The 19,778-nt window shown below is 35.4% G+C and overlaps 10 protein-coding genes across 10 annotated transcripts; 6 read left to right on the top strand and 4 right to left on the bottom strand. All coding sequences in view use genetic code 12, as the record gives it.

The window, feature by feature from the left end:
* Nucleotides 1-220: 220 nt before the first annotated feature.
* Nucleotides 221-1,501, top strand: DEHA2C15972g (DEHA2C15972p; the record flags this gene model as incomplete). Its single annotated transcript, XM_458381.1, has 1 exon — nt 221-1,501. One exon carries the CDS (start codon nt 221-223, stop codon nt 1,499-1,501), a length of 1,281 nt encoding a protein of 426 aa, XP_458381.2.
* A 941-nt stretch (nt 1,502-2,442) lies between these two features.
* On the top strand, nt 2,443-3,960 carry DEHA2C15950g (DEHA2C15950p; the record flags this gene model as incomplete). Its single annotated transcript, XM_458380.1, has 1 exon — nt 2,443-3,960. The coding sequence occupies one exon, from the start codon at nt 2,443-2,445 to the stop codon at nt 3,958-3,960; it is 1,518 nt and encodes a 505-aa protein (XP_458380.2).
* A 407-nt stretch (nt 3,961-4,367) lies between these two features.
* DEHA2C15928g (DEHA2C15928p) lies at nt 4,368-6,161 on the top strand (the record flags this gene model as incomplete). Its single annotated transcript, XM_458379.1, has 1 exon — nt 4,368-6,161. The coding sequence occupies one exon, from the start codon at nt 4,368-4,370 to the stop codon at nt 6,159-6,161; it is 1,794 nt and encodes a 597-aa protein (XP_458379.2).
* Nucleotides 6,162-6,743: 582 nt separating this feature from the next.
* DEHA2C15906g (DEHA2C15906p) lies at nt 6,744-9,020 on the top strand (the record flags this gene model as incomplete). Its single annotated transcript, XM_458378.1, has 1 exon — nt 6,744-9,020. The coding sequence occupies one exon, from the start codon at nt 6,744-6,746 to the stop codon at nt 9,018-9,020; it is 2,277 nt and encodes a 758-aa protein (XP_458378.2).
* Nucleotides 9,021-9,891: 871 nt separating this feature from the next.
* DEHA2C15884g (DEHA2C15884p) lies at nt 9,892-10,224 on the top strand (the record flags this gene model as incomplete). The annotated part of the gene is made up of 1 exon (XM_458377.1): nt 9,892-10,224. One exon carries the CDS (start codon nt 9,892-9,894, stop codon nt 10,222-10,224), a length of 333 nt encoding a protein of 110 aa, XP_458377.1.
* A 294-nt stretch (nt 10,225-10,518) lies between these two features.
* DEHA2C15862g (DEHA2C15862p) lies at nt 10,519-11,733 on the bottom strand (the record flags this gene model as incomplete). Its single annotated transcript, XM_458376.1, has 1 exon — nt 10,519-11,733. One exon carries the CDS (start codon nt 11,731-11,733, stop codon nt 10,519-10,521), a length of 1,215 nt encoding a protein of 404 aa, XP_458376.1.
* Nucleotides 11,734-12,403: 670 nt separating this feature from the next.
* DEHA2C15840g (DEHA2C15840p) lies at nt 12,404-12,745 on the bottom strand (the record flags this gene model as incomplete). Its single annotated transcript, XM_458375.1, has 1 exon — nt 12,404-12,745. One exon carries the CDS (start codon nt 12,743-12,745, stop codon nt 12,404-12,406), a length of 342 nt encoding a protein of 113 aa, XP_458375.1.
* A 308-nt stretch (nt 12,746-13,053) lies between these two features.
* On the top strand, nt 13,054-15,156 carry DEHA2C15818g (DEHA2C15818p; the record flags this gene model as incomplete). Its single annotated transcript, XM_458374.1, has 1 exon — nt 13,054-15,156. One exon carries the CDS (start codon nt 13,054-13,056, stop codon nt 15,154-15,156), a length of 2,103 nt encoding a protein of 700 aa, XP_458374.2.
* Nucleotides 15,157-15,423: 267 nt separating this feature from the next.
* On the bottom strand, nt 15,424-16,164 carry DEHA2C15796g (DEHA2C15796p; the record flags this gene model as incomplete). The annotated part of the gene is made up of 1 exon (XM_458373.1): nt 15,424-16,164. One exon carries the CDS (start codon nt 16,162-16,164, stop codon nt 15,424-15,426), a length of 741 nt encoding a protein of 246 aa, XP_458373.1.
* A 212-nt stretch (nt 16,165-16,376) lies between these two features.
* Nucleotides 16,377-19,679, bottom strand: DEHA2C15774g (DEHA2C15774p; the record flags this gene model as incomplete). The annotated part of the gene is made up of 1 exon (XM_002770179.1): nt 16,377-19,679. One exon carries the CDS (start codon nt 19,677-19,679, stop codon nt 16,377-16,379), a length of 3,303 nt encoding a protein of 1,100 aa, XP_002770225.1.
* Between the last annotated feature and the right edge of the window lie 99 nt (nt 19,680-19,778).

Genomic DNA, 19,778 nt, shown 5'->3' with positions numbered 1-19,778 from the left:
TTTATATTTCTTCACTATAGATTCAATTATGCATTTACACATTCGCTAACCCTAGCATTTTTCATAGCATATTATAATATACAGACGTGTTTCTCTACCCTACGGCTTTTATAAATCAGTAAATTTTTTCTCTCTGTTCCGCATTTTTATTATCAAAAAAGCTAATAGAATATATACTAAAAGGAATACTAGTTCATTTCAACTTAATGATTTCTGATCAATGTCAAATCAAGGAACAATATATAGTATACCAAATAGCAAGAAACCAACTAATAATAAATTGCCCAATTTATTAATACCATCACCAGTTTCAATTAATAAATCAGATCAAACCTACAAACAACCTAGACGAAAACCACCACCGATAGATTTTCTGAGAATTCATGGGGCGTATTCAAATACACCAGATACTATATCGCCCAATCCATCTAGTGGAACACATAGTGGTATACAGAGCGCCACTAGTGACATACTGGAGAATTTAAGAGCACACAATATTGGAAATAATACTAAGCAGAATAACGAACAGTGTAAGAATAATGAACAGAGTAAGAATAATAACGATGAGATACAGAAAAGAGTAGAAGATTTATCACCGGATGACTGGAATAGGTTAGCTAATGATAATCAAATAATAGAGCTTAATAAATTAGGGGAGGGAAATGGAGGTAGCGTGTCGAAGTGTACATTAGTAAACGGATCACAGATTTTTGCTTTGAAACTAATTAATGCAGACCCCAATCCAAACATACAGAAACAAATAATAAGGGAGTTACAATACAACCGAGTGTGTGACTCGCCAAACATTGTCAAATATTATGGTACATTCATGGTAGAGAAGCAACTGATGATTGGGATTTCGATGGAATACATGGGAGGCAGATCATTGGATGCCATTTACAAACGAGTTATTGAACTAGATCCTACAAACAGAATCAATGAGAAAGTGTTAGGAAAAGTTGCGGAGTCAATTTTAACGGGTTTAAACTATTTGCACCAGCAACGTATTATCCACAGAGATATCAAGCCATCGAATATTCTTTTGGACAGTGAAGGAAATATCAAGCTATGCGATTTTGGCGTCAGTGGTGAAGTCGTGAATTCGTTGGCCACTACGTTCGTGGGGACACAGTACTATATGGCTCCCGAGAGAATAATGGGTAAGCCATATACTGTCAGTTGTGATATTTGGTCTCTAGGTCTCACATTGCTCGAAGTTGCAATTTGCAAGTTCCCGTTCATTACAGATGACACCATGGTCGGACCAATCGAGCTATTATCATTAATATTGGAGTACGAACCAAAGTTGAACGATATTCCCGAACAAGGCATCTTTTGGAGCGATTCCTTCAAAAACTTCATAGGTTACTGTTTGAAAAAGAATAGCGAAGAAAGGCCAAGTCCTAGACAAATGTTGAGTCATCCATGGTGTGTCAGCCAACTGAAAATTAAAGTCAGAATGGATAAATTTGTCAAGAAATTATGGGGCCAATTGGATTAGAACTAGACTATGTGTTAATGCTTTGCAACGATCTCATATATCAGTATGGGTCAAAATATTTATTACAGTTTGAAAATATAAAGACAGGTTTAAATACATTAGTCACGCTAATAATTATAATTTAAAATATGAATAGAAGAATATTATAATCGTATTCATTGTAGTTTGTTTGCTTGAATACTTCTTCTAGTAATAGGGTCAGCATAATTGGCTATAGCCAATACCATTAAAACCAGTGAGTATGTTGACAGTTATCTTCATTCTCTAGAGTATTTGTATTAGGATACTTTTATGTAAAGCAGGCTATATATTTTCTAGTGTATTTGACATTTTGATTGCAACGATCCTAACAAGTCAAGGAGTGATCCAACGGTGGAGATTCTACCTACAATCTGGCAAAAACAATTATATACTGTAGAAGTCAATCGGTATCAAGTCTTCATTGAAAGTGAAGTGACTAGGAATATCTTTAAATAATTACCAAGTTTATTGAAATGCCATTCACCATATAATCAAAATGAGGGAGCCAAACATGCTAACCAAACCATATATCCTTCGTGACATCCGGCAGCTTCACAGCAGAAGATATGCGATTTGGTTATTTACTAAAATGCTATATTACTAGACTATTGCTGAAGCAATCTGTATATTTTGACTACGACTAGAAGCTATATAACTAGTATACAGATCGAAGAAAATCTCGGATCTAAGGTTTTCCGAAATTGTTTATCTAGATATCTTATCTGGTTAAGCGTGAGCACAGATAAGCTGCTAATCGGCAGCACTACTTCCTATCAGCACAACTCCACGCTATCTTTGGACAAGACATAGCGTTATTAAAATTTACTATAATACTATGTTGAATGGTATCTTATAAATAGTAGTCTAGGTTGACTTAATGTCGAATCAAAATCGGTTTGAGTAAGAAGACTAAGTGAATAATGAGTGATTCTGAAAACTTGAAATACGCCAATGTGCACGTAGTATCCTCTGCAAAAGATAGAGGAGTAGAAAGCACAGGACATAAACAAGATAAAAGGGTTGACAATGACCTTGTATCGATCGAGGTGAATGAAATTCTGTACGAAAAGGAAGCCAATAAGAAACTAAGATGGAAAATTGATTATAGAATAATGCCGTTCTTGATGATCATTTACGGGTTGCAATACTTAGATAAGACTTTGTTAAATTACGCGGCAGTCATGGGGATCAAGGATCATTTACGAGGAAATGAATTTAGTAATACGGGTACTATATTCTATGCCAGTTATCTTGTGGCTGAACCATTTGCCGGTCTTATGATTCAGAAACTTCCCGTTGGAAGATTATTAGGGTCTATTGTGACTCTTTGGGGCATAATTACTAGTTGCCATGCTGCTGCGAAAAGTTATCCAGGATTAATTATCGTCAGGACTCTCCTTGGAATATTTGAAGCACCTGTTGCAGGCTGTCTTCTTGCAATAACAAGTATGTGGTGGAATAGGCGTGAACAAACCAGAAGAACTGGATTATGGTATTTGCAAATCGGGGTCGCTCAAATAGTTGGAAGCTTGATTTCGTTCGGTTTTCAACACGTACAATCTACTAGTATTGAAAGTTGGCAAATATTGTTCATTTTTATGGGTGTATTCACATCGCTAGTTGGATTAGTGGCTTTCTTTTACTTGCCTAATGATATTAGTAGCTGTACCTTTTTAACTGAAGAAGAAAAGGAGGCTGCAATTCAACATATTAAAGTGAATCAAACAGGCCAGAAGAATAAAAAGTTCAAATGGTATCAGGTTAAAGAATTGATTATTTACGATAAACAGACTTGGGTCTTACTAATGATTACGATACTTACAATGATCGGTAACGGCGCAGTGTCAATTTTTGCAAGCGTTATTATTAAATCGTTTGGTTTCTCAAATAAAGCTGCAACAATAATCCAGATTCCTTCCGGAGTAGCTACGATAGCTGGTACATTAATATCTTGTTATTTAGCAGGATATATTGGCAACAGGGCATATCTTTTAGTGCTGGTTTGTATACCTGCATGTCTAGGTGCTATCCTACTTTTGGCGTTAGGCAATGAACATAAAGTTGGAAAGCTTTTCGGGGTCTACTTGTTAAACTTTAGTAGTTCTGTTCTCCCGGTAATATACAGTTGGAATTCTGTAAATACTTCGGGGTACACGAAGGTCACTATGAGAAATGCATTAACATTAATTGCCTTCTGTATAGGTAATTTGATTGGACCCCAGATATTCAGAGAAAAGGATGCTCCTAATTACACACCTGCTAAGATTGTTCTTATAGTCGCGATGAGTTGTCCAGTTTTTCTTGCATTGGTTCTTCGCCAAATAGCGATAAGAGAAAATAGAAAGAGAGATTCAGAGGGATTAGTTGGGTACAGGGATGACGTGACGACCCTAGACTTAACTGATATTGAAAATAAGAGCTTTAGATATGAGTACTAGTAAGTATGTTTAAATTTTCATAAATAAAAGTAAAGTGTTCAATGTAATGACAATTCAAGAGAGGTGACCATGAAATTATGTTGGTTATTTTGCAATCAGTGTAGCACAAGGTATTGTTTTTTTTTTTAAATTCCGTATTCAAGTGATCCCACTATCTAGAATCCTTCGCTAGCAATAACTGAAATGGAATTATCCCGTCCAATATCAGTTTCTGACCATCCAATAAAAGTTTTGCTCACTTATCTTCTATGTGGAAATACGCTTTCCGTTATCTTTTTTTTTTATCGGTAAAATTTATTTTCAGAATATCATCAATAACGGATAAGGTTGACACTATATAATTGCATAAATGGTACTAAGACTAGAATTTGGGATGATTGATTAAAGTCCAACAAACAATTTATAATATGGAAGGTCCTTCTAATTCTAGGCGTTCAACAGTGTATTCGGCTAAGGGTATGGTATCGTCTACCCAACCTCTTGCAAATTCGGCTGGAATTAAAGTTATGTCAAATGGTGGCAACTGTGTTGATGCATGCATTGCGATTTCAGCATGTTTATGTGTATTGGAGCCGTCGTCCACCGGTATCGGGGGCGATTGTTTTGCCTTGTTTTATAAGAATAGAGATAGGAAAGTATATGGTCTAAATGGAACAGGGAGGTCTGCATCAGGACTTAATATCGATTGGCTTAAAACAAATCAACCAGATCATATTTTACCTAGTATGAGATTTAAAGACGACTCTGTATTCAAGGTTCAGGTTCCCGGTCACATCGCTGGATGGTACGATCTACACGAAGCTTGGGGTAGTGGGAAAGTCACTATGGAAGAGATTTTACAGCCAGCAATTGACCTAGCAGAGAATGGCTTTGTCGTTTCGCAAATAAGTGCATCACTCTGGAAAGAGGCGGAGGAGAAATTGAAGAATCAGAACAATTGTGACGATTTGTCCATTTTCCTTCCTAATGAAGATCTCACGGCGCCAGTAAGAGGCCAATTTATGAAGAATACACATCTAGCAGATACCTTAAAGATAATTGTAAGATTTGGCAAGAAAGGATTTTATGAGGGTGAAGTAGCTGAATCAATGATTAATGAGCTATCGAAAAGAGGATCATTAATCTCAATGAAAGACCTTGCAAATCATACATCAACCTTTGTCGAGCCTATTTCACTTTCAATTCTTGACCATAAACTATGGGAAATACCACCGAGCGGTTCAGGTATTATAGCATTACTCACCCTAGGTCTTATTGACCAATTAGATAAGAAAGGTACATTGAAGATGAGAGAAATGAAGCATAATTCTGTAGAATATTTGCATATGATAATTGAATGCTTGAAGCTCAGTTTTAAAGATTCAGATGAATATGTGAATGATTACGAGTTCTTTACCAAAGAATACAACTTAGATCAATCAGTTTCTCTCGAAAATTTGTTACAACCAGAGTACCTTACGAGGCGTATAGAACTGTTTAGTGTGGATAAAATCATTTCGAACCACGAAGTTGGACATGGTATTCCAAATCCAATGTTCAAGTCAGATACAGTTTACATGACAGCCTCGGACTCCGAAGGCAATGCATGTTCGTTTATTAGCTCTCTATACGAAAATTTTGGGAGTGGTATACTTGTTCCAAATAGAGGTTTTGCATTACAGAACCGGGGCGGCAACTTTAATTTGAACCCAAAGAGCAAGAATTGTCTCGAAGGGAACAAAAGATCCTATCACACTATAATTCCTGGCATGATCACTACTCCTTCAAAGTTATCACCGCTGAAGGAAGATTTGTTTGCCAGCTATGGTATTATGGGTGGATATAATCAACCACAAGCACATGTGCAAGTATATTTGAATATGCTACTTTTTAATATGGATCCACAAGAAGCATTGGATGCACCAAGAATCTCGTTGTTTCCACATCCAGACTTTGAACATACTGATTTAGGCCTCGGATCTGATGGACCAACTAGTAGGGCCGTTACTTGCGTCGGAATTGAAGATGGAATTGCAACGGACGTTATTGAAGGACTCATCAAGTTAGGTCATGAAACCAAAATTTTCCAGGGCAATGAAAGGAAACTCTTTGGAAGAGGACAAATAATTCGTAAAGAATCGGGACCAGAGACTAAGGGAGAATTAGTATATAGTGGTGGCAGTGATATGAGAGGTGATGGTGCTTCCGTTCCTTTGATCTGAAACTAAATTGTATGTACGATTAATCAATCCTTCGAATGAAATCTTAATTATGTTTGTAGCAGAATAATAGGCTTTTGTAAATATAATCAGCTACATGCTTCTTAATGTAAGTACTTGTATCGTACTAAACACATAGAATGTGTTATGATTGCTTTTTCAAGAATTTTACTACTTCTAATGTTAACGTATAAACTTTGGGATGAGTTTTGGTCTCCAAAGTGTTCTGAATTCCAGAGATAGGTTTCATAATGTCTATAATTTTCAAGAAAGCCATTCTAGCTCCTACAATTAGCCCTCTTTATCCTTTGTGCATATACATTTGTTCATGATTATCTTATTGATTTCGAAAGGAAAGGAGAGTATGTGCACCAAGTTGAAATAAACTGATACGACTTACGGAAGTACGATATCCGTGATCACAACGATAATATCTTTAAATTTGATTTGTTGATGAAAAAAGGTGTTATCAACAGATTTCAAATATTCTGCATATAAAAGATAAGAGCTTTAATCAATTTAAGCAGGGTATTTCCCTTCCTTCTTAATGATGTCATTATATTATGGTTTAATTGGATGTAACATATGAAAATAGTCGCTGGAGGTACTGTGAATACTAAGAAAAGAAAGGGAGTATCAGATAGTGATAGAAAAAGAGCTACGTATAGTTGTGATCGTTGTAAGGTAAAGAAAATTCGTTGTGACAGGCTGGATTCTAACAAGGTGAAGTATGATAGTACCACATCATGTGTACAATGCAATGAATCTAGGGTTTCGTGCACTACAACAGCACCGAGGAAGAAGAGAACTTACTATTCAATGAGCGATACCTCAAGGCATCAGTTGAAATGCTTGATATGCATTGCGAAAGCCGTTTTCCCAGACAAGAATCCAAATGATCTAAACGATTTGTCAGATATTGCCAAGAGTTTGAGGATTGAACTACCAGGAGGTAATGAAATATTTGATGACAACGGAAAGAACCAGGTGGAAAGTTATACAAATGTTTCAATATTACAGGATAGCGAAATGGACAAAAATATTGATCGTACTGATCAAACACACAATGCAGCTACCAGAAGTTTTTTGACTCTGAAGCCGGTTGTCACAGACAGAAATGAAAACGCTTCCTCATATGGGCTAGAGGGAACACTGGGATTACTAAAAGCTCTTCTTGGAATCGCTGCTGATGTGCCGGATAACGCTAATAAAGAAGACGATAATTTTCTTAACCAGAAACCTATAAAAGCACCAATGAATAATGATAATATAGATACAATTATGCAATTGTTTCAAATTCGACAATTTCATCCGGCATCTTTGATATCGAAAGCAAATGCTGATTATTATGTGAATTTTTTTTTTGAAAATGTCCATCCTGGATACTTTATTTTCGAGGAACAAGAGTTTAGAAGAAAGCATGAATGTTTTTTTAGAGATATTGACTCATATAGACCATACAATAGCTTGAAAGCCATTACCAATGAACAAATATGCTGCATCTACATGGTTTGGATCTTGGGGAAAGAATTCAGTCTCTCAATTCAAGAAGATATTTCAGACAACATTCTAAATCTGTGTGTCGGTGTTGTAACGCTTTTGCTAGGCGATATTATCATACATCCTTCTTTAGAAGGAATAAGACTGATTTACCTTACTGCCTTGTACTTCGAATCGCAGAAGAAGAGAGAAACTTCATGGCAGTTGTTTGAATTAGCTTCTCAACAATGTATTAGCTTGGGATTTCATCGACAAGCCGATATTGCAAATTATCCAGAGAATATTCAAGATGAGATTAAAGTTGTCTGGTGGTCAATTTTTCGAATTCAAATGAATATAAATTCTTCTTTGGGTAGAGCTCCGTCAGTCTCAATTGAAACCATAGATATTGGCTTACCAAGTCTCATTATGATAAAAGATGAATTGTTTAAAGATTATTTTGCATCATCGGTCGGCTTATTCAAAATAATGTACAGAATTCTAAATCTTAGAAGGAAGTTATATATAAGCAACGAGCCGTTAAGCACCGGGAACATTGAAAGTCTAACTCAAATTAAGGTAATGCTAAGTGAATGGTTTAGTGGATTGAGTCAACCGTTGAAAGAATATTGGATAATGAGGCCTGTAAAAAGGTACCAGTTGAAGCTACATCTACAATATCATTATCTTTGCATAACATTGACGTTACCGTATTTATTGTACGTATCAAAAAGGTTAAAAGAGCTAAAGTTAACGAATTATAAGAATTTGATCGAAAGTTTATGTCAAGGGATTAAAGCAGCAGAAACTATATGTGATGTGATCTATTATTCTGGAAAGAGTGGTCACTTTAATGGTATATTACATTATGATATGTTTTATGGCTATAATGCAATGATGGTTTTGGTATTGACTTACGTTTTAATCCACGACCAAACTGATTCAACTTATCAATATCGGTCGAATTGCACCTACTTCAGGAAAACTTTAAGCGATTTTGGCATTGACCGAACAACCAATTTACGAGCAATTCATCGTATGCATCTTGTAAATGTAAAGCATTCCAGTCGTGTAGAAGGCTTGATGAAAGAGGCATGCGAGAATATAAAGTTTATGATAAAGCGGTTTGGCCTACTAAAGGTTTTAAATAGCAAATATGGATCACCTAGAAATGAGAATTACAGTGCGTCTTTATCTGCAGATGATGATGACAATAATTTTGTTCCGCTTTCTCCTAGCAATTCCTCTGTTTATGGGCTTAATTTATTTCTGAAGGATACAGAGAATCAGGAATGTGACCTTTTCCTGTTCGGCTACAGTGATTTTGAATTATCGACCATCATTTTTAATGAGAACTTTCGTTCTCATCTCGAACAGAGATAGCTTAATGTCTATGAAAACCATCACTACCACAGTAATGTACTTTCCATATCATTATAATAACCCCAACCAAGCTGTCTAGAATCTATAGGCATCCTATAAAATAGACGTTTTGTTCAAAATCCAATTTTGTTTACTTCTATTATAGTTTCTTGTAGGCGAGACAAACTCAACCAATTGTTTATTGACGATCATGAACTAAACTAACCTGAATGTGAGAACAAAATTCGGTTAAGAAATGGGACAATCACCCAAAGATTTGTGGACTTTAATCCTTACATTGAGAATAATCCGTAGGCTACATCGTTTGATTAGAAAATTAAGAATTTCGCTTTGTCAAGCTTGAAAAACTGACATGAATGTATTATTAACCTACTGTGAATCAGCTTATGCTGCATTTCTGGAAAATCTTAGAATGCCGTTTTGAAATCAGAATAAATAAATTTGTCAAGAAGTTATGGGGCGAATTGGATTTGCGAAGAATTTAAATGCTTGCTTCACATGTACATGTATGAACAGATCCTATATAACTATCAGATTGTCGATGGTTGATTTGATAATCTCCGGATTAAAATATTATTTTATGGGTAAAAACTATTTATTAAAGATGAAAATTTAGACAGGGTTTAGATGCCGAGTATCCACTACATTAGCTACACTAATATGTATACTTTAATATATGAATAGATGAAAAACATGAGCTAGGACTTGAAAATCATGTCTAGCTTGATAGTGTAGCATTTTGTATAAAGTGACACAAACCCACTGAGAGGATTTTTCTCAAAACTCACCTTTATCCAATCAAATAAGTGTTAAAAGCACTAAAAGTATAATCAATACAAACTAATTAATAAGACTAGTAGATTATTACAATATGCCAGTTCCATTTGAGGGTTTAATACCATATGCTATTATGGCAGCCTTTTTTGGCGTCGCCGGTCATGGTGTTGGTTTCGTTAGATACTGGGACAATGGTTGGAAGAATGATAGATTCAACTTAGATTCATGGGATGAAAAAATGATGGAAAGAGACTTCTTGTTAACAGGAGTTAAGAGAGGACAAACTAGTGAGGCTGTGGCTCCAGACCATTTCAAGACAGCAGATGTCCAATTACAAAGATACTGGACACCATACAGAGACCAATACTTTGTTTTCAGAGAAAGATTATACAAGGGATATGTTACCGGTGTGTGGGACTTTTCATGATTGTGTTGAAGATATTTATCGTAATTATAGGTTAAATATTTGCATTACTTTACGTACTCATTAAATAAAAATTGTTTCAAGATGTGGTGTAGAATAACTTCTCATTATGTAAATATTGTTTTAGTAGAACCAGTGGAGATTCGCATTCGCTAAGTAGAGATATACGACTACAAGATTATTAAATTGAAATATGAAATTGAATATGAAAGTATACGTAATGGGCTACATTAAATTTCTCGATGCTATCGATGATATATGGAGAAATAGGCGAATTGTATACGCGTCCGGAAGAATCTATTTGAAATCTTTATAGGTCCATTTTTCAGTAATCTTTGGTGTGTATCTTCTTCTCTTGGCTACTGGAACTCTAGTTTCAATTAAACCGTTTTCTTGTAAGTTAATCATGGAATCATAAAATAAGTTACCTTCGGGCTTCAAATTCTTTAAATTATTGTTAAGTTCATCCGATAATTTAACTTCTAATGGTCTGGTTATGGAATCATACTTGAATAATTTCTTTGTTTTCTTTGATTTCGACGTTGTACTTTCTTTTGCTTCTTGCTTTGCTGCTGCTAATTCATTATACTCATCTAATTTCGCTAATTCATTAATTTGATTCTTTAATTCCTTCAATTTTTGTTCTAATTCCGTTCTTTGCTTATGCTTTGCTTCTCTGTTTCTCTTGGACTTCGTCTTGATCTTCACTTGTGTTGGCTTATTTATCGATAACTTAAAATCTTGTTCACCTTCCTCTTCTACTTCATCAATTTGCTCGTCTCCAGAAGATTCTTCTTCGTTTTCATCCAAGTTGGCAATCAAGTACTTGATACGCTGTTGATGATCAAGAAGTTCTTGACGTTTCAATTCCTTCTCATTTTCAGTAGTATATTCTTTATTTATCAACGCTTTCCATGAAGCCAAAGATGGATTATACGATTTTCCAGCATCGACCTGCTTCTCTTGTTCGCTCAACCTAATCGCGTCTGTCTTCATGGTCTTCGGTGCGTACTTGGCCTTGGTAAGTCCACTCGAGGACTTCGTAAGTAAGATTTCTGGTGTATTATCAACAGGTTCTTCACCCCAAAGATCTTCGTTCTTTGCTCTAAACAACCCATCTTTGTCAACCCTCGTCTTCAACTTGGATTCCCCATTCACCTTCCCTGATAACTTCATCAACCTGTGTACTTCATGCTTGTTAACACCTTGGATTTTCTTGTTGTTTCTCTCGACAGCTAAAGGCTTAACCTTGGATTTATTTGATAAGATCTCAGTACTCTTTAATTTTTTCCCTGATTTACCTCCTATTGACACATCTCCTTCCGTATCTATTATAAAATCATCATTATCATCTCCAAGAAGTCTTTGTCTATTGTTTGCTTCTTCTAATCCTTTTTCCACATCATCTATATCGATATTTTTCCTCCACGACTTCTTGCCCTTTCTTGACCGTTGCTGAGTAGTTTTAGGTTTATTTTGTTCCATATTTACCTCGTTATCTTTATTTTTCATCTAGGACATATTTATTTAGAAAAATTATTTGATGAGATGAGCACCCAAAAAATCAAATGTCGCAAAATCCAGGTCCTAATACAACATCAATGTCGCGGTAGCCAGTGTCTCACTCTATACTATAATCCATGATCACATCGTAGAGAGTCAATACAATTCAGTAGCCCTCCGGAAGTACGCATATGCCGCGGATAGCCTAAAGTATAACCTACATTGTAACCTCGCAGGTCAACAAAATAAGGAGTCCTAATGCACCAATATCATATGATCTTAACCTCTTTAGGCAGCTGTGACAGCAACCTAATTCAACACCAAATCAGCAGCCTAAATCTGTATCCTAACTCTAATTCAGTAAAAACATAAATTACGCTTCTGCGGCCTGAGTAATTTGGCAGACCCGTAATGGTCACCAACGCATCACAACAGGCTCAGACTCGGGGTTTTTTATATGAAACTTTAATTTCGCCCCTTCTATACTCTACAGCTTCCGATTATTCTCATGGAATTTGTCTTTCGACTATACCCTACTACACTTTATTACTACATGACTATACCGAAATTATTTCATTGCAATTGCCCTGATCTCCGGAAATCGTACTTGCACACACAGGTAACCACAGAATTCCCCAAATCACTCCATATCAATCGCCATACACCCATTACGCACAACCTAAATACTCTCGTCCAATAAATTGAACACTACCTTCAATACCTGTGGATAATCACTGATCTGCCCGTTTATGTTCGTATAGCTGGGCCTGCAGTATTTTTTCACCACTAAGTAGCCTAAATTCCTCGCTTGCTCCGTTACTATGTTGCTAGAGTGATCCTGGAGCACACTGGAATATATTTGGCCCGATTTCTTGTCATTTATCGAATAGACGTAGCTTCCAACACTTGTGTTTGTCATTTCATTTACGTAGACGTTGATGCTGGACTTGTCATGCTTATCAATGCTGATCACTATCTGATAATCATCTCCATTTATATTCTCCTGTTTCGTGACAATCATTCTGTTCACTATCGGGTATACTTTTATGTTATGCACTTGTAACCTAGAAATAACTGCGCTCAACCGTCATCTATATTGTAAAACGGTCTAGGCATAAAGGGTCTGATTTAATTTTTCATGAATAATGTCCTGCTTATGTAATCTTAAACCGGTTGCTGCTATTATAAGAATGTAAGTTATTGTTAAATATATTACCCTATACTTAGATGAAAACACCTTTTTTAAACTTATGGTTTTATATTAGTGGACAATTGGCCCTAAATTGAATATTAATTTGCAAAGAACGTACCATCAGAAAATATTGTAAGATGCTTGTACAAAACAGAGATTCAGACGGTTCCGATATTGCCGCCAAGAGGCAGTATGGTGGTGGCGAAAGTATAACAGGAGCAAATAATGACGCTGGAAATGATGTGAGTGATGAAGGCAATGTTACAGATGACTTGGTTAATAAAACACAAAATTTGGCTTTGAATGAAGGGGAAATTGGGGAAGACCCAGTTAAAGGTGGTCAAGATCAACTCCATAGCGAGAGGCAATATGAGACGAATAAACATGACAATAAATACAATACTTTTGAAGGATATGTGAGAGATAACGGTAGAGTAGGTGACGTACTGGCTAAGGGGTCTGGGGGTGAGAAATTCTTACAATCATTAAACAACTGCTTGTTTAAGGAAACTGGAGATCAAGCAGATAATTTTCCGTTGAAAATCTACGTTGGTGAGGGGCACAAAGATGAGGCAAATGAGTGTATTGGGGACGATAGTTTCAAGTTCACCAGGGAACTGGAAATTTCGTTCACCAATAAAGGGGATGCAGACCGTGTGGTTACAAAATTGTTGGACTGCGGAATTGAGGTTACATTTACCTACGCAGATTTTATTTCGCATCCGGGGAACTTATTCATCAAAAACCTCTCCGACGAGCTTATCAATTACGATGCGCTTTTCGAATACTTTCAAGAGAAGAGCAGGTATCAGTCGCTTGTTGACATCAACATTTTCAATAGTGTTGAGGATGATATATTTGCAATCTTGAAATTTCTGAATTACCTCGACGTTGATCATATTTTGAAGAATCTTGATGCTAGTAAGAACCCTTTCAATGTAAACGAGAATGTGCCTATTTATTTGAACAAGTATATTAGCAAGAAGGAAAGGAAGTTGAAATATACCGAAAATTCAGCAGTTTCTGAAAATATTAATAATTATAATACAATTGTCATCGAGAACTTGAGTGATTTCTTGAACAGTTACAATCCTGATATGTCGACGATTGAAACATTCTTATCCAAATTCGAAATATTTAATAAGATTGAAAGCATATATTTCCCAATTATCCAAACGACTGATAACAACTTCAACCTCTTGAATTTTGGGTTTATTAATTTCGAGATAAATGAGAATTTGAATATTAATGTGTTGAAATGTTTGTACTATCTTAACGACTTGTCTTTTACAAACTTCATGAAGTTTGGCCCCGACGATGCGTACAATATAGAGCAGGACTTGTGTAAGCCTGATCTCGTGCCATCGACTGATCACATCAATCTCAGAGTTTCAATTGGACAACATAAACATAATCATTATTTGTACCAATGTCAAACAAATCAATTATTATGTTTGCAAAATAACAAGTTATTGTTGAAGTATCTTGATATTCCGTACTATAACATTTTGTTAAATTCATTTTCTAAATTTGTCAATTACCAAGAGACAAATATATATGTCAATAACCTCCCTGTTATATTCGAAAATGACGATCGGTTGTGGGAGGAGTTTTGGTTGCAATTCGGTAATTGCATCAAATCAGCTAAAATTATTAAGCCCCAGTTTTATTCGAAAAAGAATGAAGTTGAATTAGGAAAGATTGGTTTTGTCTTTTATAAAGATTTCAAAATGGCGTTGAGAGCAATATTATTAACTAACAACAAATTAATAAGCTTTGGAAATTTTAAGAAAGTTTTTGTTCAAACATCGTTTGCAATACAAAAGAATAATCACAACCACCAAAGACCATCGTTACCTTCAAATTATTATCAAGCACATAACCAATCAAATAAGTATTCAAAGAGATTTAGTTTACCTACAATAACCGACTATAACTATTTCCTTCAACCGCCTTCAGTTCCAGTTCCACCACCTACTGCACCAGCGGGAAATCCGTCCGATTACATTAATTTTTACAATCCATATATGTATCAGTTCAATTATCCATATGTGCCATTTGATAAGGATTTAAGTCCAAACGATGATTCGAACTACCCAGAAAATATTTCACCTCCATTAAACTATTATTATCAACCATATTACCAATTCCCTTCTTCGAATAATTATCAACCATTGTCTACTCCTCCTACATCTCCAGTATTCAAACTGAAAAAGACAAATAAACCAAAATATAACTGATCCTTTTTTTTTCAGTTGATACGGTTAAAAATGGAATAAACTCAACCTCAAACACTCAGATAGAGAAATAATGTCAATAGTATAAAAGTGATGTATATAGTTTTATAAATTCAAAATTGATTCATGAGTTCAAGTACGGCCGCGTACTAATCGATGGACAACTCGAGCCCCAAATTGGGTATTTCTAAACCTACATCCTGATAACCTAAAGAACCATGGAAGGTACAAAAAATGTCATTACTATATACACATATGGACATATCTAGTTTACAAACTAGGAGGATCGTCTCTTGGACTAGGTTTTAAATGTATGTCTTCTGACTTGAATTTTTCAACAATCTCTGTCGTATCTTCGTCATTCACTTGTTCGACAGTGGTGACTTCCTCAATGTAATATTTCAACATACTCTCGATACCATTCTTTAATGTAACCGATGACGAATCACACGATCTGCACGCACCCTTTAATCTGAGATAAACTGTCCCATTATCTTCAGCAAAGCTAACAAATTCGATGTCTCCTCCATCATCCTGGATGGCTGGTCTTATTCTAGTGAAAATTAATTCTTTAATCATAGTAACAGTTTCATCATCATCTTCGCTGATCTCCATATCATCAGTTAACTCTGATTCTTCATTAAGAATAGGTGTTCCATTATTCAAAAATTCAGTCAAAATGGAAAAGATCTCGGGCTTTAACAACGACCAATGTAAATCTTCATTTGCCTTTTCAATAGTAATGAAATTCGATCCAAACATGATTGATTTTATTCCATCAATCGAAAACAACTTTAATGCTAACGGACTACAAGCTGCCTCTCTACCACTTAAAAACTCTCTGGTTTCATTCTCCTTCATGATTTGCATAGATGGCAAGAACTTTAATGCATGTTCGTTTGGTGTTTCCATCGTTTGGATGAATAAATTACGGGTACTATTGATTATCGAACGGCTTATTTGGGGAAACCTCATAAATGGAGCAGTAAATGCTCTTTTTGCCATAAACATGTCTATAAGTATTATTGATTAAATGTTTAATTTAAAAGTATTATGAAAAAGACTATAAAAGTTTGTGCTATAGTATTAATAAGTCTTTTAGCTCGAAGACAAAATCCCCTCGGATATACAATACCGAGGACAGATCATTTTTATTAGTTGTCTCGGAAGTCGGAATTTGACGCAAAAAAAATTGTTTCTTTTTTATCTATTTGATCAGTAGCTCAATTATCGAATAAGAGCTTTTCAAAAAGGGAAGCTGCTTTCTCTTCGAATTTGGAATCAGTGAGTTCATTACTACTGATAGATTGATCTAATTGCAATTTATTTTCCGCCAATTGTAACATGTTCTCTTCAATTGTATTTTTGGCAATCAACTTTGTCACAACAACTTCGCTTGTTTGACCGACTCTATGAGCTCTATCTTCTGCTTGCTTGTCATCATGGGGATTGAACGATTGGTCAAATATTATAACATGATTTGCTGCCACTAAATTGATACCAAAACCTCCGGCTTTGGTAGACAATAAAAATACTGGAATTGTCTCATCATCATAAAATTTATCGATTAAATCTTGTCTTGTATCAACACTTGTTTGTCCGTCCAATCTCAAAAACTTCATGTTAGAAATGGTCAACACTTTTTCTAGTATGTCCAACATTTGAGTGAACAATGAAAAAATTAACACTTTTTCTTTCTTGTTTATAATTTTGTCCAAGATCTCGATTAGCTTTGAGATTTTACCACCATTGAGCCAGTCCTCGTCTTGTAAAACAAACTTGCTTAATGTCTTCGGAAATTTCTCACAAAGATTATTTAACTCATAATCTGCCATGACTTTCATATCTTCCAATATGTAAGTTTGATTAGCATCAAAATATTCTGGTTCGTTCATGATAGCCTTAGCCATTTTGGCAACCTTTTCATCCGTGAATAATGTTCTGAATAATAATGGATGTAATGAAGCCTTTCTTAATGACATCATAACATTTGAACTTGATGGGATGGCATTCTTTTTTGCTTTTTCATTTTCTTTACTTGACAACTTCTTTCTTCTCTCTCTTTCAATTCTGGTTCTCTTTCCTTGATTCAAATAATCGTCGTAAATGGCTCGCTGAGTAGGAGTCAATTCACAATTTTCAATCTTGTGAATTTTTCCCGGTAAATGCTTCAAAACCTGTACCTTTTTACGTCTTAATACAAAGGGGGTCATCATTGTTTTCGCTTTAGCTATGGCTTGCAACGACAATAATGGGTTATAATTACCTTCAGATGAATCAACAGTTGAAACTTTCTGATTGAATAATCCTTGGAGATCTTCACGCTTATCGTTGAAAAGATTTGGCAACATGAACGCTAAAAGTGAAACTAATTCTTTTAAATTGTTTTGTAACGGTGTACCTGTTAATAATAAACGATACTTTGCATTAAGTCTCATTAATTTATTGTATCTTTCGGAAGTAGAATTTTTCAACATATGTCCTTCATCGTACACTATCATGTTAAAATTCTGATTTCTCAAGAACTTAAAATCTGGTGCAGCTCCTGTGGCTAGATTATAAGTCGTAACCATAACATCATAATCACTATTCTGTAAGTCATATCTTAATTCTTCTCTTTCGCTTTGAGACCCGTAGTAAGCTTGGACCATCAAATCAGGACAGAATTTATTAAATTCTCTAAGCCAATTTTCTAAAGTTGACGATGGTACAATAACCAAGTGAGGGCCCTTCTTGGTTTCAGTTTCCTTTAAATGCGCCATAAAAGAAATGACCTGGCAGGTTTTACCTAAACCCATTTCGTCAGCTAAAATACATGATAAATTGTTACGATATAATAGATTAAGCCAGTTAATCCCAACTTGTTGATAGTTCTTCAAATCAATATCTTCTGGTAATAATGATGGTTTCTCTTTAATATATGTTAGGCTTTTACTTTTATGGTGTACAATAATATCTTCGTCCTCTTCTTCGTAGTCATCTTTATCTTCAATTTCAATCGCATTTTGAGTAGGTTCAAGGTCCACCATTTCAAGCTCGCCTTCACCAGTAATTGTGACACCCCATTTTTCCATTTGTTTGGAAATTAAGTCACCGTATTCAGAACATTTCTTAATTAATGAATCAACTGCCTTATACCCCTTCAAACTAAATTCTGTGTTTTCAATAATTTTCTGACCTAAAGTCTTCCTTTGCACCCTCCTCTTCTTTTCATTACCACTCTCTTCTGTATTTTCGCTTGGTAACTCAAATTTATCTTCAGCGACCACATAGATATTTTGAAATGGTCTCTTGGTAATAATCAATTCTGAGACCTTAGGTGGAACATTACAAATTTCAATGATATCCTGGGTTGAAGCATTATTCAAGAATTCCAAAATTTGCGAATCAATAGTGGTCAAGCCAGTCTTATAGCCTTCATCATCGTCTTCTTCTGACATATCATCACTCATGTCATCGTCTTCTAAATCATTATCACTGACCTCTATGACTCTATCGTTTTTCGAAGCTTTTGCAGCTCTTCTATTTGCTTTGATCTTTTCTTCTAATTTTTCTAAATCGTCATCTTCAACAATTCCATCATCCCCCCTATTACTTTGATCACTTTCTACTGCATGTCCGTTCATAGTCATCTTGAGTTTAGGAACGTATTGATCTTGATAATTAAAGGTTGCTGCTACTGGAGAACCTCTATTAGAGTCATCGCCGCTGCTGACAGTGGATGCACGTACAAGCTTTCTCCTTTTGGGTTGAATATCTTCCTGAGGTCTAAAAACCTGGTCAATACTGGGTTGTTGCTTTGGTTTATATTTATACTTATCCAAAATTGACACTTTCGGTTTGGATATATGGACCTTGGTAGAAGATTGTTTCTCTGGTGATTCCAATAATACTGGTGGTGGTGGAGGTGGGGGTGCAGCAGACTTAATTCTGGCTTTACCTCTTACCTTAATAGGGGAAAGGTCTTCATCATCATACTGATCATCAATATTCTGACCTTCCTTTTCAGATCTTTCTTTTTCCTCTTGTTCTCTTCTTTGGTTTATTTCTTCTTGACGTTGATATTCTCTTAATAACCTTTCTTTCTCTTGTTTCATCTTTTCCTCTTGACCTAATTCTCGTTGTCTTTTGAGTTCTGCTTCATGTCTTCCTAAAATCTCAGCCTTATTGTAGTTGTCTGTTAACCACTGTGTTATTTCCCGGAGGTTACCTTTACCTTTAACAAAGCCCTTAAATATATCACTTTCTTGCAAGTAATAAAATCTTCTCTTCACCATAGGAAAATCTTTATGGTTTCTAATAGCTTGTCTTTTAGCCTCAAGCTTTCTTTCTTTATCCTCATTATCGCCCGAACCATTGTTTATTTGAGTTCTACTTGGAGGCATTAAATCATTATTAGATTTGGTTGGTGACGATTTAACATGGATTGGTGATGAGGTAGGTACTTGAACGTAAGAAGATTCCTTCTTTGGAGAATCTTCCACCTGAATAGCACTATCTTCTGATGGGTCCTTATACCAACTCATATCTATTAGTATATACTTAATAGATTGTATTTTATGTTTAAAGTAATCTGAAATTTTTACCTTCAATAAACAGAAATTTTGGCGATGATAAAAACCACG

Source organism: Debaryomyces hansenii (genome assembly GCF_000006445.2).
Source record: "Debaryomyces hansenii CBS767 chromosome C complete sequence".
Classification (NCBI taxonomy): Eukaryota; Fungi; Ascomycota; class Pichiomycetes; order Serinales; family Debaryomycetaceae; genus Debaryomyces; species Debaryomyces hansenii.
The sequence above is the reverse complement of the archived record's forward strand: the minus strand, read 5'-3'. Positions and strand labels throughout refer to the sequence as shown.